The sequence below is a fragment of the Corvus cornix genome, chromosome 7, assembly GCF_000738735.6.
Source record: "Corvus cornix cornix isolate S_Up_H32 chromosome 7, ASM73873v5, whole genome shotgun sequence".
NCBI lineage: Eukaryota > Metazoa > Chordata > Aves > Passeriformes > Corvidae > Corvus > Corvus cornix.
This window is the reverse complement of record NC_046337.1, coordinates 16,645,433-16,661,374: the sequence shown is the minus strand read 5'-3', so window position 1 is coordinate 16,661,374 and position 15,942 is coordinate 16,645,433. Positions and strand designations below refer to the sequence as shown.

General features: G+C 42.4%; 1 protein-coding gene across 3 annotated transcripts in view; it reads left to right on the top strand.

Moving 5' to 3' along the window:
* Positions 1-13,089: 13,089 nt before the first annotated feature.
* The window catches only part of RBMS1 (RNA binding motif single stranded interacting protein 1), a 148,601-nt gene continuing 145,748 nt past the window's right edge, over positions 13,090-15,942 (top strand). The window contains exon 1 of one of the 3 annotated variants that reach the window (XM_039555493.1): positions 13,090-13,424. In XM_039555493.1, coding sequence (XP_039411427.1) covers positions 13,350-13,424 — 75 coding nt within the window. In that variant the 5' untranslated portion in view covers positions 13,090-13,349. The remainder of the gene's footprint in view (positions 13,425-15,942) is intronic. The other 2 variants (XM_039555492.1, XM_039555494.1) reach the window with 2 other exon arrangements.

Sequence of the window (15,942 nt, the reverse complement as noted above, 5' to 3'; positions counted from 1 at the left end):
CTTTTCACTGATGAAGAGATGTTACAAGCTAAAAAGAAAGTAAGAGAAGTAAGTACAGTTTTAAGAGAAATTTTACTCTCTTCTTGAGAGCGTGGATGCATTGTCCCTGTTCAGAAAGATTGCCATTGTGGTGGATGAATCACTAAAATTAATTCTTATACATTATCATTGAATTATGATCAAAATTTCTAGTGGGCTGGTCGGGATAATGCTATGGAGAATGACTGACATTTCATCCTATCAGCTCTTCACTTGCTCCTACTCCTGTGAGAATGCCTGGCAATATTTTTTGGTTGAAAGAAAGCAGAGCACAAAGTCAGCATTTTTCCCCTCCATCCGTGTACTTCTCTCACGACCAGGTGGAGATACTAATTTTTATCTCCAACAAAATGTGATGAAAGCATTAATTTTAAACAGATGGAATATATGTAGATTGGGCTTGTCTATTGTTCTCTACTTTTACCTTCTCTGTTTATACCATCTGTTCCGGGTCTGTGTTAGTTTAGATTGCAATCCTTCTGAAGGAAGAAATAAAGCCTCTTATACAAAGCATCATCAATATGTAGCGAATAATAATGACATTGTAGCTGGGAGATCAATTAGTTCCTTACTATTATCATACCCTACATGTTTTTGTCGATGTTTGCCTTGTAATGGCCATAGTTCTGGGTTTTTTCACTAAAGCAAATTGTTTAAAGCATGTTTTCTGCTAACATATTTACAAGGCAAGTATTTTTTTGCTGTTGCACAATTTAATGCCTGACACTATTGAAATTAAGGGGAAACATTAATTCAGGGTAGACTTCTGTTGGTTTAAATTTTTGAAAAGAATCCTAAATTTATGCTTTCTTTATATTCAGAGACTTTCACTCTTTCTTTTGCATGTTAGCATTTATAATTGCTTGAGGCTTCTTGGGTTTTGCTGGCACTGGGACTGGCAGCACCAAAATACCCTGATAAGGGCTGTTTTGTGCAATAGTTCCTGCCTTGCCAAAGCCAGGAAGTGCTAACACTCCTGCAGAAATTTCACAAGTTTCATGGTTCAAAGATGTTCAACAAAGCCACTGAGCTTTCTGGATGCTAAATTCTAACTGATCTGTGGGTTTTTTATGTTTGCCTACCATTAGCACTGTGCCTAAAATGATGCCAGTTTGTCCTTTTGAATTGTTGGCTGTCCTTGAAGACTAGATTCCTGTGCTTATTTATTCTTTCAGTGGGACAACCACAGCTCACCAGCTTCTTTGTGATTTTTGTCCAATGTATCCCAGTTAATTTCCTGGAATAACCATGAAATAGGCATCTCAGGAAGTCACACTTAGTTTAGGCTGAGTTTGCTAACTCTCTATGGTGTGACCGAGGTAGGTCACTGACAAGCCATTTAGGGTGAGGCACTGTTGAGAATCTTCCGTAAGTGTAAAACAGAACTGTCAAACTTGATGGTTTGGGAAGAAAAATACCTCTCTGCATCTCTCTTTTCTCTCATTTTTTTGTAAAAATAATGTGCAACAAAGTATTTCCACTTGCTGTGAGTGCACAGCTACTGAGAAAGGACAGACATTTCCAGGAACCTTTTTTAAGGAAGAAACAGGTTGTAAGAATTTGGAAATCCATGGCAAATTATTACTGTGAAAACTAGTGCTGAGTAAAAGTGTTTATCCATAAGACTTAAAAGAATCTTATTCTGATAGAGGTCTGTGCTTCTGATGGAGTTCTGTGCTGTGTAAAATGCAGGACAATCCAGTGTTTTACAGCAGTGCTTTTCTACCTTTGTGTGTAACACAAGGCTTGATAGTGAGATCGTTATATAATTTATCTGAGAGCATATATTGCAACTTTTTTTCTAACCAAACAAAGTAGTGTTTCATCTCTCCACTCGAGGGAGAGTCAGGTCTAATTTAGGTGGTTTTGTGTTTGTAAGCGTGTTTAAGTGAAAAGGGAAAGAAAAGATTCATAGGTGACAAGCTTGTAAGGGAAAACAGTTCTTTATAGATAAGGTCCACCCCTATCCCCAGCTGTTCCATCTGTAACTTTCAGAGACCAAACTCCAGAGCTGCAGAACTCCAGAGAGAAAGGAGCCTGATGGTATTCTTCCTGGGGAAGGGAGTCATGACAGCAACACAGGAGACTATAAAAACAAAGTGACACGGAGGAAATAAAGCAAATTTTTTCCATCTTGTGTGAGCTTAGGTGCATAAAACAAAAACCTGCAGCTTGCTGGGATTCTGTGCTCCATCTTCATGGTCGCCAGTCTATTCCTGGAGGGATGGAGTCCAAAGTCTACTACATCAGCTTCCTCTTTATGAATAAGCTCTTTACAAGTTGTCTGCTTAGGCAGATTTTCTAGGTGAAAGTGGTACCTTATTCGCTCACTTTTTTCATAAATTGTAAGCATCTATATTTTTAAGATCTAAAGAACCTTAGCATAGATGACCCCTTATCTCTGATCCCTCAACCATTTCAACTAATCTAATAGGAAAGGATCAGAGACGGGGAGATAAACAGGGCCAGGGACAGCAGCATGAAAGCAAAGTAAAAGTAACTGGGTGACTGTCACACCCATGAAAAGGACTATTCATAAGAATTGGATCATCAGACACAAGGCAAGGCCAAATGACCCATGTTAAAAGATGTGTAATGCTTACCTTTTAGCAATAAAATAAATGTTGTTCATGAGAAGATACGATCCTCCCTAAGCAATTTTCTCAGCTTCTGGAATGTACACAGGTAAGGAAAAATTGAGACATAAAAATTGACTCCTGGATTTGAATCATGCCATGATTGAATGGCAGACTGAAGAAAGGTCATTATGAAGGTCTTGTCTGTGAGCAGCTCTGTGAGCAACTGTGATTGGAGCCATGTCTTATCTTTTCCTTTGATAAACTGAAGAGGCTGAGCTGAAATGTGAAGTCAAATATCAGCATTCTTCATGCAAACATGTAATTTCTTTTAATTTTAACTATGCTGTTTTGAGAAAAGGCTCCTCCCTGTTTGAAGGCCTTTTAAATCCACAGTCCACCAGACCCCCACATTTGAGTTGATGATGTCCATGTTTATTTATGCCTGCAAGAATAATACCTATCACACACACAAATGTGCTTAACTGCTCCCAGATGAGTTGATTCATATATACATTTTGCAAAAGGACTTTATACTGAGCATGGGGTTTTTTAGGTATATCTTCACCTCTTTATCCTGCTAAGAAATTACTTCATATCTCTGTCTTACTGTATCCTGCTAAGAATGTACTATAACTGGAAGGAAAGAAAGAAAGAAAGAAAAAAATTTGAAATTGAAAGGACAAAGCAACCTATCCACTGATTTAACAATCTATATTTTAAAAAGAGATTTTTTTTTCCTTTTACTGGTAACAAGAATCTGTGCACTGTACTAAAAACTGACAGCTGTGGTTAAAATCTTGTATAAATTTGTAAAAAGATGTATGATGAATTTACTTAGTTCTGTTAAATACTAATGTAAACATAATCATGAACAAGTATTAATTTCATTTATATTAATTATTCAAATTTTCACTTCTCTCAGATTAATTTTACTTCCTTTGTGGGTGTTTTGAATACTTAATTGGATTCTGAGAGGGGGAAAATATCTAGGGCTGGTAAGAAAATACACAATCAGTAGTTAAAGAAACTACTGTTAAATGTATTATATGCCGTAACCATGATAAAAACAAATAATATTAAAAAAAATGAAAAGGTAGAAGGGCTTTCAGCATAGTCTGCTGTGTCTTTCTTTTTAAATACAAATAAGAAATAAGGAACAAAACTTAGTTTATTTGATTTTATTTAGCATTCAGAATGATGTCGTGTCCCTGCCCGTGGCAGGGGGGTTGGAAATAGATGTTTAAGGTCCCTTCCAGCCCACACCATTCTGTGATTCTGTCATCATCGTGGCGTGTGGAAAAGCCAACGTCTGGAAGGCTTACAGAAATAGAAAACATCAGCTCATGGAGCTGATAATGAGGCAGGCAGGGAGCAGTGCCGCGGGATCTGCGGGGTGCTCTGTATCTCCCGTGGGAAATGATCTCCCTCATGGCACTCCGGGAGCGAGGAGCACCTGGCACCTCGCAGCATCAAACGTTTCAGACGCCAGAAATGGAATTTAAAAGGCTGAAATGTTGTTTCCCCGGGTCTCCGGATGACGGCATCCCTTGGGCTTTTGCCGTTACCGAGTTCCCTGCGTTTCCTGCCTGGAGCCGCTTGTCCCGGGATCCCGGCCCGCGGTGGGCGCTAGGGGGCGCTGTGCCCCGCTCCCAGCCCGGGCCTGGCCTGGGGAGCGCCCGGAGCCCCCGGGGCCCGCCCGGGAGCGGCGGCTCCAGCGCCGGGAATGCTGCCCTGGAGCGGCGGCTCCAGCGCCGGGAATGCTGCCCGGGAGCGGCGGCTCCAGCGCCGGGAGTGCTGCCCGGGCTCCGAGCGGCTCCAGCGCCGGGAATGCTGCCCGGGAGCGGCGGCTCCAGCGCCGGGAGTGCTGCCGGGGCTCCGAGCGGCTCCGCAGCGCCGGGATGCCTTCCCCAGGCGTGCCAGCACAGGAGGGGAGCCGGGGGGTCGCTGGCGGCTGCGACTCCCAGGCAGGGGTCCGTCCCCACTGTCACACCCGACCAGCGGCACCGCCTGACGGACGCTGTTCTTGAGGCGTCAGGAACTGCTACTTCACAGAATCACAGAATCCGATGAGTTGGAAGGGACCCATACGGATCATCGAGTCCAACTGCCTGCCGTGCACAGGACCATTCCCAAGAATCACACCATGTGCCCGGGCACATGGTGTCCAAACGCTTCCTGAGCTCTGTCAGGCCGGAGTTGTGACCACTTCCCTGGGGAGCCTGTTCCAGTGCGTTTTAAAATATCCAACCTATCCCTCCCCTGACACAGCTTCTTGCCGTTCCCTCGGTTCCTGTCACTGGTCACCACAGAAAAGAGATCAATGCCCGCCCCTTCTCTTCCCCTTGTGAGGAAGTTGCGGATTGTGAGGTCTGAGCATCCAGATTTCCCACGTTGTTCTGTCCAAGACACTGCTGCTCCTGCCTGGCAGGGCTGTCCCACGCACAGAACTGTGTGTGATATTCTGAAAATTCTGCCCTACAGCTGTAGTCACACATGCCCGCGTTCCTTAGGTTTTGTAGAGAGTCTAAGGTTGTAAATTAACTAGAAATTATAATAAACTAAAACTATAAAACCTTTGTGAATTCCTAACATATTTGATCAGTCAGTATTAAAGTATGAAATACCAAAACTATAATTCTCAACATGATTGCAAGGTTTATCAAATACTTGCTAGTCTCTAAGTCCTCTGAGAAAAAGTTGTTAACATTCTTCATTGCTAGAGATGTGTTGATTACAGCTCAGACTTTGCCTTGTTTATTTACAGTTTTTAGGTCCCCTAGGAATATATGTTTGGAGATTTGATGTTTTTGTGTCTCCCCTAGTGAAAATGGAAGCAAAAGTGCTTTATAAACATCAAATTATTTTTTTAAAGAGTCAAAATTCATAAAATGATGCAATAAATACTGCTAGCATCTGATAGAAATATTATCCCACAATCAGTGAGTACTTTCATAAGTTTCTCAGTGGATTAAAGCCCCAGAGACCAGTACTGCAAATGCAATATTTTTATTTGGGAAACTTTCCAGCAAAATAAATACACATTGGTTTATAAAGAGCTGTTATGAAACACAAGAACTGGAAAGGTTTTTAAACGCTAAGAACATTTTGCTGTCTGTCTGAAACCCTTTTTTGATACAACAGTGTTTCTAACAGGCATGAATTCCTAAGGACGGGGAGAACTATCTAAGATGAAACTCATAGTTTAGGAAACAAGAATGATACAAAAAAGTTAAATCTACAGATGAGAATTCAAAGCTTTTATTAGTGTATTCACTTATTTATGTTAGAAACAACAAACTCATTAAGGTGGCCCGAAACTGGAGAGCTAGCCTTGGAATAAGAAAATCCAAAATTACAGGGTTTTTTCTAATATATATTATTTTATTTCTATTGTTTGCAACAAAATTTATGTCCTTTATAATCCTGTAACAGTCACACAAACCTTTCTCATCCCAATTTCATGTCTGTGAATGCACTCAAAAAATGGATTCAGAAAAGTATTGTGAAGATGAATCAAAAAAAATCACAGTACAGTAAAAGGATGGCTTATAAATATCATAAATGTTTATAATTAAATGCAAAAGTGTTTGTCTTCTCAGTCACACTAGCATGTAAATTGGCATGTCCTGAAACAGCACAAAATGGACCCAGAAGAATCTCAATTTATCAGATTGACACTTCTCCTCTAGCAATTTTCAGAAATAAAAAAGCTTTTTAATCACCTGAGAAATACACCATAAGTGGGACATCTAGCTGGGCTTTGCTCCTGGTTCCACAAATTCCCATCAGCACTGGCATTACTGTCTGCCAGACAGAGGAAAATAAATGAAGTTGCTGAACTTTGCTTTGTCAGTGTTGCATGACTTGAAGACTGTTTCAGCAGGGAATGCTGGGGCTTCCACAGTGGGGTCATCAGCTAGAATGAATCATCCCAGCTTGACTGAAGACCTGGCATTTCATCTGGATGGCAGAGATGGATTCAAAGCCAAGGAGGAAGCTTCCATTTTTACAGCAGATCAAGGGTGCTGACACTTTAACGTTTTTTTAATTATGCAGTAGAGACACATCACCTATTAGCTCTGATGGCGCATTGCACTGTAAGTGTTAATCTGCATGTACACAGGCCGAGTGTTCAGCATTTACAAACAGTTTGTGATAAACATGACAAATTGTGAACGAAGCTCAAATACATGGACTAATTCAAAATGGCAATGTGGTCTGGTCCTTTTGTGGGCAAGATGTTTTCTCTGTGTAAAGAAAATCAAATAAAAATAGCACTGATACATATCGGTTGAGATACATACTGTAAGTGTTTCATTCATGTGACAAAGGGTTTTTAAAAGTTCATTAAAATGACTTATTCTCTAGTTCCATTAAATTACAAATTCAAGACATCAAAAATGTAGACCCTAATGTTGTATATTTGATTATGGGTAAATTGCCTATGATTTTCAAATTATTCATGTGCTTTCTTAAGGAAATAAGGCTGCTCATGTAATTGTTTTCCCTAGTCACCTTCATCATCCCTTATGCCATCACGATTTTTGAAGTCTTTGGGTGACTTCAGTGAAAGGTGATGGTAGAGCAGAGGTCAAGGTAGGATGACCCTGAAAGCTGCTTGAAAGTCAGTAGATGGGAAAGGGCGAGGAAGCTGTGGTTCTGTTTGAGAGTCCACAGGTGGGGTTCAGCCTGGGCCATCTGCCTGCCAGCACTTCAATTAAATCAGCTCACCCTTAGGTGGGATCCCACAAAGGTATGGGGCAGCTCAAGGTGTTGCTGTGTGTGATGGAAGCAGCAGGAGGAGTTTGAGACATTGGAAAGACTTGCTAGATGGTTTATAAGCTGTAGAACTTGTCTAAAATACACCTGTGTGTAGATTGGAAAGTAGACATTCCATGCTTTGGAATAGTTTTATTCCAAAAATAGGAAAATTTAGGGGCATTTAGGGTCATTTTAGAATGAAGCCTGAAGGATGTATCCTTCACTTGCTTAAGACGTGCCTAAAGACAGTGCAATATGTAACTAAAATCTTCAGAAATAAGATGGCTGTTGTCTGTGTTAATTAAACTTTCAGTTTTTGTTTGCATGGCAGAAAAAAAAGATGTTTGTTCCAAATTATCTACAAATGATTAAAATCAATGGTTTGAATCCCATCAGGACTAACCATGGCTGGTTGGTCAAGCTGGTAAAAAGACACTCACAATTATTCTTATGCTGCAGCCAAAGCAGGCTGGGCTTGGTGTTTGAGGAGAGACGGGAGGAATGGCAAATATTGCCCTGAAACTGAGATGAGAAAATTGAAAGGAAATGTCCTAATGAAAGAATCATAGCTGGTCAATATTTTATAGCGATACAATTATTCTGTTCCTTGTTCATCTGCTCACACAGTGAAGTCTGTATTGCCAGAGAGACTCCAGGATAGTTAGGAACTGCATGGGATGGAAGTTTCTGATAAATAATGTATGAATAAAAGTGGGATTCTTAACTACCTCCACCGTAGAGTGAACATAGTCCTGTAATACAACTCACTTTTGCCATCAGTGAGAAGACTATTTACATAAAACATGTATTAAATAGATCTATGGAGCTGGACCAACAAGAGGTACCTCACAAGATTTTATGAAGCATGCTGGAAAAAAACAAATCGCTTTTAGTGTGCAATCATCTCTGTTAGATGATTGGGATAAACCAGAATATAGAAAATATAGGAAGTGGGGTGCTTACTTTGGAAAGAATTCTTCCAGACTTATCTAAACATGAGGAAAAGGTTATTACCCAAATTCATGGTGATATGTTTAGCTGCAAACACAAACCGTTTTCATAAGCAGTGTGGTGGCATCTTTTGTGGGCGTCCATTGCCAATAGTGGGAGCATTGCCTGGTGCACATGAAACCATGAAAGGGGAGGCTCAAATGCAGAAGCATGTTAAATGCCTGTATGTTAATGCCAGTTAAATGCTTCACTTGCACAATCTTAGAATAGTGTATAGCCCTGTAGGTTTTCAGAAGTGAATCACAGTGCCTGCAGCTGTCAGGAGCAGCTGAGCCAGTGCAGTGCATGGCTCAGCTCTAAGGATAAACAAGGGCGCGCTACATTCAGCAGTGTTCCAGGGAAATGCTGTTACACCAGGAGAGCTACTGTAAAAGTACAGAATTGTACTCACTCTGTGAAATAAATATTTAAGAATTTGCTGAAAGGGTTAATAGCCACTAAAGCCAGAGAGCTGATTTAATTGATGACAACAATCAAGTGCTTTTCATCTTGGTGGCCCATGAACAATGGCCGTTTATTTAGCCTTTGTGCTTGAGTGTGGCCTAGTGCGACCTAAATTGAAGAGTCTTTCATTTGTGTTGCAAAGCAGTCAAGGCCCTGTGATGGGGCTAAGGGTGGCATTACAACAAGGAGGTTTTGCAAGTAATTGGAACAGTGTGTGTTGAAGGCGTGGGGAAGAGCAAAGAAGCTGCGCTGCATTTTTGTAGCCCTAACATGCTCTTTGAGAATGTAAAATAGATTCGTGGTTTGTTAACATTTGTGCGTGAATTAGGACGCAGTACCTGGCCTCTCTGCATCCACAAGTGATGTACTGCCGGTGCTTCTATTTGTTTTAGTCCTTTTATGTGAATCGCAATCGGCAGATTCTTAGCGAGTGATTGCGGTGCCCTGCACAGGCAAAGAACGGGGTGAATGTTTGACACAGTTTGCAAAAAAGAAGTAAGGCACAGGGTAATTTAGCGACTTGCTCACCCTCTCACCCACATGCTGTGGTACATCTGGTTTTGAAGAAAGATCTCCCAAGACTCAAGTTAGTATCTTAACCAGAAAAAAAAAGTCTTGTTCAAATATCCCTGACTGTGTCATAGTAATAAAGATTTCACCATAAACACGTCTGTCTCTTTCAGCTCAACCAATGCGAAGACCACAAATGGTGCAGAGTACAGCAGTTCCCTTGGTTCCTGAAGTGAGACGGTTTAAATACATTTCCCTCCTATTCTGCCTTGCATTTGACTTTTTCTGCCTTAGGGTAGAACTCCTGATGTTTAAATTAATCTGTAAAACGGGAATGGGATTTCTCTTACAACAGTATTAGAGTCAGGGCATAACCAGTGATTGGGTTCCACTGAGTTGCCCTAAAACTCCTCTGACATGGCAGCACATACAGCGCTTCTCAGGCATTTGCAGCAAGAACCCAATTGTGTTTTCATCATATTTTAAGCACTCCTGAGCAGTTAGAGAATATCCATGATACAGAAGTAATGCAAAGGAAACAAGTAGAAGTTAATATTGTTCCATCAATACTCAGTGAACTCTGGCCATGGACAAAATTGTGGAGTACTGTTTTCCTTAACATTTTGTGGGAAGTCAGCTTTTTACTCTTTTGGGTATCTACTTACTTCCAGAACACACTTCAGTGTTTATCTTCCTTCTTAATCCTATACCTTGTGTGGTGCATAAATGGTGGAAGCATTTTAAACCTTGTGAGCATTTAGTTATGATGACAGGAGTTAGTGCTGCCAGACAGCACAAACCGTTTCAATTTAAAAGTTTTTATTTGCATTGCAATTAACATAAGTAATTAAATCCAAACCTTTCCATTATTATGAAAAGTTAAGAAATTAGTAATTTGGTTTAAAGTTTCATCTGCAATGCCATCCTGACTGTATTGCACGACTTGCATTCATATTACTAAGTTGGTTGAATAATCAATGTATTAAAAAGACAGAAGCAGAGATTGCCTTCTGTGATGCTAAATTTGATTTTTTTGACCCAAGAATTCTTCATTAATTAATATGGTAAACACCTTAAACATAATTAAAAAAAATTTAAAATACTGTAACTGAAGCTCATGTAAATGATTCCAATAAAATAATTATATCCTCTAACCTCTTTTTAATAAAAACTGAGTATTATTTGCAAACTCATTAATCATCACTGGGATCACTGCACTGTAAAAGTTTGCAGTATTAAGTTGCAGGCTTATTTTTTAAATTCAATGGTAAATTTTAAACTATGAATTTTGAAGTTCTTTGATGTCAGCTTCGCAGATATTCCAGTGGAAGTAGATCTTTAATTAGAAAATATTCTGGTTGAAAATGGAACCGAATTGGTTTCATCATTACTTTAATAGTGACACATGTTTGGGGGTGAGATTAATCTTTAGAGCAAAAGACTTCGTTTGAGAAAGTTCTAAGTCTCTGCAAGGAGAGACAGGGAAGGAACTTGGAGATCAGCTTTAGCTGTTACGGTTGAAATCAAATACTCTCTTAGCCAGATTTGTTCTTTCATCACTTCCAGGAGCTGTTGTGGCAGAGTGCATTGCTGCTCCTCTCGCTGGCAGCCATCAGCCATTACCAGTAACTTGACACAGTTAAGCTGGAGACTATTGCAGTTGTAAATGCTGGAATGATAGAGGCTGCATTTCCCCTTTCCTCATTTCCTAAAGATTTTTTTTCTTCTGGATGCTTCTCTCCTCATTCAGGATTGCACAATATACTTGTGACAACCACAGTTGCTGTTTACATGAAGATAGATTCTAGGAAAACACTGTTTATTTCCAGATGTCTTTAGTATAACGTTTTCTTTCAGATTCATTCTTTCCTTCTCCTCAGGAAAATCCCCACAAAGTGCATCCGTCAGTTACCAGCCTTTATTTCTTCTTCTTTCTTACTCTGTTTTTCTCTGAAGAAAACTAAGCGTACTATACCCGTAACCTGTCAGCTTATGAGAGGCCAGCACCACATTCTTTGTAGTTCAACCAAGAACTTCAGACCACAGTTTGGCAGTTCTCAAAGCAGTCTACAACAGTATCCTCACGTATCTGGGCTGTAGTAATACATTTCCCCATGAAGCTCTGAAACTTCATTTCTGCTATCCTCTGACCATGCACTACCCTGGAGCCGTATTACCTGGCATTCTTCAGAGATAATTGCTGCCTGTATGCTTTTTCCACTGCATAAACGCCAGTAAACAGAAGACAGCTGATTTTAGCCATGGCCATTTCAGCTTCTCCAGATGCACATTCTTAACCCCCTCAAATACCTGGTATTTCTGTTCTGATCAGCTTTTCCCTAGCTTTAATCTTTGTGCCTCTCACAAAAGGACATTACCAACTCATATGTTTTCTGTATTTCTCCTTGTTTTCATAGTCATTCTAGCTGTGTGCTAACAAACAAAAACCAATCCCAAAACAATCCAAACAAACCCCCCAAACCTAACCAAAACTCAAAAGCTCTCATGCCTTTTCTGGGGAAAACTCCTCCTAAAGATACAACTGGTCTTTTAATCTCTGTGGACCACAAAGCAAGTACAATTCTCTTCCCTGGCAAAAAGTTTTAAAGTGATCTTAATAGCTAGCAAGGAGAGCTGCAATGTCATTTGTGTAATTGTCCTCTGCTCAGATGGAATTTGGAAGAATATCTGCAGTTACCTCTCGTTGCTCAGACTGCACCGGGGATCCACGGCTGCACAAAGGCTGCCTTTGCTATGCCATTGGGATGCCTGTATATCCTTCAGGTTTTTAATATTTCTTTCTGCTATTATCACATTTAGTGATATGCTTGATGCTAATAAACTCAGGAGTTTTGGTGGACCTTAAATACATGTTTTACTAATCAAACAGTGCTGCAAGACAAAAATGATTTGGATTAGTGTGACAAAGAAATGGCATCGGCTTAATGCTCTGAAGATCAGCTTATCTTTGGGTTGAAAAGAGATGGACTTGTCAGAAGTAAACCCACTGGACTAAGTGGGTTTTTTACAAACAACAGTAGAGCATAGTATGCTGCCGGTCCCTACTTCTAATGTTCAGGAAATTACCTTTCACAGAGAAAATATTCAAGTGAAAAAATATAGCTATTATTGTCTACAACAGGAATGTTTCCTGTTGGAGAACTCGGCACCATTGGCTGAAGTACAAATTTAAGAACGTGCAATGGGCCAGAGAAATTGGTCTAGCTTTGTGGTTGCTGCTCTGTAAAAATGATTTTAGCGCTGCAGTCTCTTCTGCTCTGGCAGATAAATGGACCCTGTACCGTCAGGCAGAACTGAAGCCAAATTTGGTTTTCCAGAATTGTACCCAGTTTTCCCCTCCAGCTTGTGCCCTGCACCACTGCTCAGCAGCGGGATGCACAAAAGAGGGAAGGCGATAACAAAGCACCACCAGGCTAATTAGGTCAGAGCCGAGCCGGGAGAGATACGGCCACTGCAGCTCTCCTCCTCCTCTTCTCCAGAACGCGGAAAGGCTCCGCTCCGCTCCCACCGGGCACCGCAGCTTTCCCCGGCGCTGGAGCGGCCCTCGGGCCGTGCGGCGCCGCTCGCCGCCCCCCGCCCTGGGGGCTGCCCCGCCGCGGGGCCACGGCTGGGGCTCGCCCCGGGCGCCGAGCGGGGCTAAGCGCCTCCCCTCGCCCCTGTCCCCCGCCCCTCCGCCAGCCCTGCCCCGCCGCCTGGCACCGCCGCGCCGGCCCCAAGCGCTCCCCGCGCCGCCGCTCCGCTGCTGCTCGGCCCGGCCGGGCGGGGACTTGGCAGGAGCTCCTGGGCAGAGAGCGAGAGTGCCTGCCCCCGCTCCGCTCCGCTGTGGCTTTTGGGTGGAGGAAGGTCTGGGCTCGGCCGAGGAGCAGCAGCAGCCGCCGCCGCCGGAGAGGAAGAGGCAGGAGGGGAGAGCTAGAGACGGAGAGGCGGCTGGAGCCCCCCAAAGTACCCCCCCATCCCTGCACTGCAGGCTACATTTCCAGCTTCATGGGCAAAGTGTGGAAACAGCAGATGTACCCCCAGTACACCACCTACTACTACCCCCAGTATCTGCAGGCGAAGGTAGGGTCCGGCACGCCGGGCGGCGCGGCGGGTCTGGGGCTGGCCCCGCTCCGAGCGGCCGGACAGGGCCGAGCCCGGGCGGGGGCTCCGCGGCTGGGGCACGGCCCGGGGGGGGGCGGTCAGGCTGCACCGGGGGACGGAGACAGGAAAGAGCCGACAGCCCCTTCCTGCCGCCCGCCGCCGCCCCGGGAGCCCCGGCCGGGCTTCCACTCCCTCCTCTCTTTCCCGACCGTGCAGTCTCCGACCTGACGCCCCTCTCGCCTTCCCCCTCCCGCTGCCGGTCCCTCCTCTTCCCCAGGGCTCTCGGTGTGTCTCCTCCTTCCCAACCACGTCCTCGGCCACCCCGCCGCAGAGCGGAGCGCTGCGGGCCGCGCTCCCGCTGCCTTCGCCCAGCGCAGCCCTGGAACGCGGGGAGAAGACCCGAAGTTCGGCCGGCTGGGGCTGCCATGGCCGTGCCTCAGCCGTGGCGGGGGTGCTGCGACATCCCGAGGGGTGGCAGGGCGTGCTTACTGCTGCTATGGGGATGGCCGTATTTAATTCCAATTAATTACGGGCATTGGGGAAGCTGTCGGACTCGGGTGGGTACTCATTGTCTGTGGAGTTGGACCTCTGTGAGCTGCCACCTCGCAGTTTTCAAACTGGATTAAAAAACGCATCAAAGGTCCAGCTGCTGATGATTAATGTTGTAGACGGGTAGCTGCTTTTTGCGGGGATATGGTTAGTAGTTCTTGCGGTGGAGAATCTCCTCCTTTTTCCCTTTCTCCTTCAAGTCTTTAAGGGCAGCCAGCCCCACTGCTCTAGAAGCATCATGCTGCAAACTGGCAGATGCAGAGGTGGTTGCATCAGCTGTCTGGAACATTTAGCATAAGCCTTTCCAACCACCAGTGACACTCCTCACAAATCAAAACAGACCCATATGAGTCTTCAATGTGTGAACTTTTTTTAGAGGTTATAACCGTGGTGTGGGGTTTGGTTGTGATTTTTCTATTTTTTTTGCTATTGAAGTGTCTTGCCTCTTTGGCAATGACAGGAAAGAATTCCCTTCCCTTTATCTGCACACTTGATAGGCTCTTCTTTTTATTGTGTTTGTGTTACTGTATTGTGAAATGTATTTTATACTCCTTGGCTGAGAAATAAATTCCGTTTGACAGTCATGAGACATTTTACAAGGCAGCAATGAGGAAGCTTTGAAATGTGCTTTCATACATACAGAAATTGATAGAAATGTGATGAAGGTCTTAAGGTGATTTGAAATGACTAATCTGTTAAATGTGCAATCGACATTAGGCTAAAGATGTACAGGCTATAGCCATTTAAAGATTATGCTGCAGAGTAATCACTGCAGTACCGTTTACATATATATATATATATTTAATGCCTTATTTTAAAGAAAGATAGAATGCCTAAAGGACAGCCTTTTGCATCACTTAGCTGTGTGACTGCATGTACATTCTCAAATGAAGCAAATGTCTTTATTCAGAAACTTTTATCTTCATGGTTATGCATGGAAATAGTAAGTTACAAACCAAGTACGTAACATGGAATATATATAAAGCAGTATCACCCAGCTGTTTTGACCTGTAAATAATTGAAGAGGGAGATATACTGTAATAGCTCATAGTAGTTAGTAAAGAATGATCCTAGAAATCCATGATCCTATGAGAAAGCATGGTGGACCATCTTTTGAAAATGTTTCCTGTACAGATAATTTAATATTGATTTGTATTACAGTCAGTGACATCTTCAAACTGTCTTGCAGTCTTTGCTATAAAATTATACAACCTGAAATTACATTGCTCTGTTTCAGCAGAGAGAACACAGATCCATTTGACCTACACACATGAAATGAAATATCTGAGATCCAGTGAAAGTTTCCTGTTTTCAGAGATCTCGATTTTACAAAACAAATAAAAGAAAAATAGTTGTCTCCTTGGTAGAAATACAAGGACCAGTAACTGTAAGTTTTGATACTCAAGTATGCAGAATTCAGTAATACAAGCAATCTTCCCACCATGGATCCCCTCTAAACATGCGGAAATATTAATTTAATTCATAGTTTTTAGATATTCTATTATTTGGGCCCCAAAACAGCTCACTGTCCACTCTATGTCCACTATTTCAGTAAGTCTGGAGAAATATTTGGTTTTTGTTAAACACAAATGACAATAAGAGTAAATCACCTTTGCTGAATGAGTGATGGGTAATGGTACATGATTACACTGGGGGAGGTAGGAAAACATCCTAAACCAGAAGTTTTGCTTCTCATCCTTATTTAAATAATGATGGAAAATCTGCTGACTAATAATCTGCAAATCAATAACTAGGAGGTGATAGGAATTTCTCGAAAATGGATTTTTCTGTGGAGCGCTCAAAATTACTCATTAGATAAATTGCATACATTCCTAATGGCCCTTTAGGTTAAAATGTTGATGTGGTCAACTATTTTAATTGCTACAAATATGGTTTAGATTTTAAAAAACAGATTTTGTATTTGACTGTTATGATCTTCACAATCTTA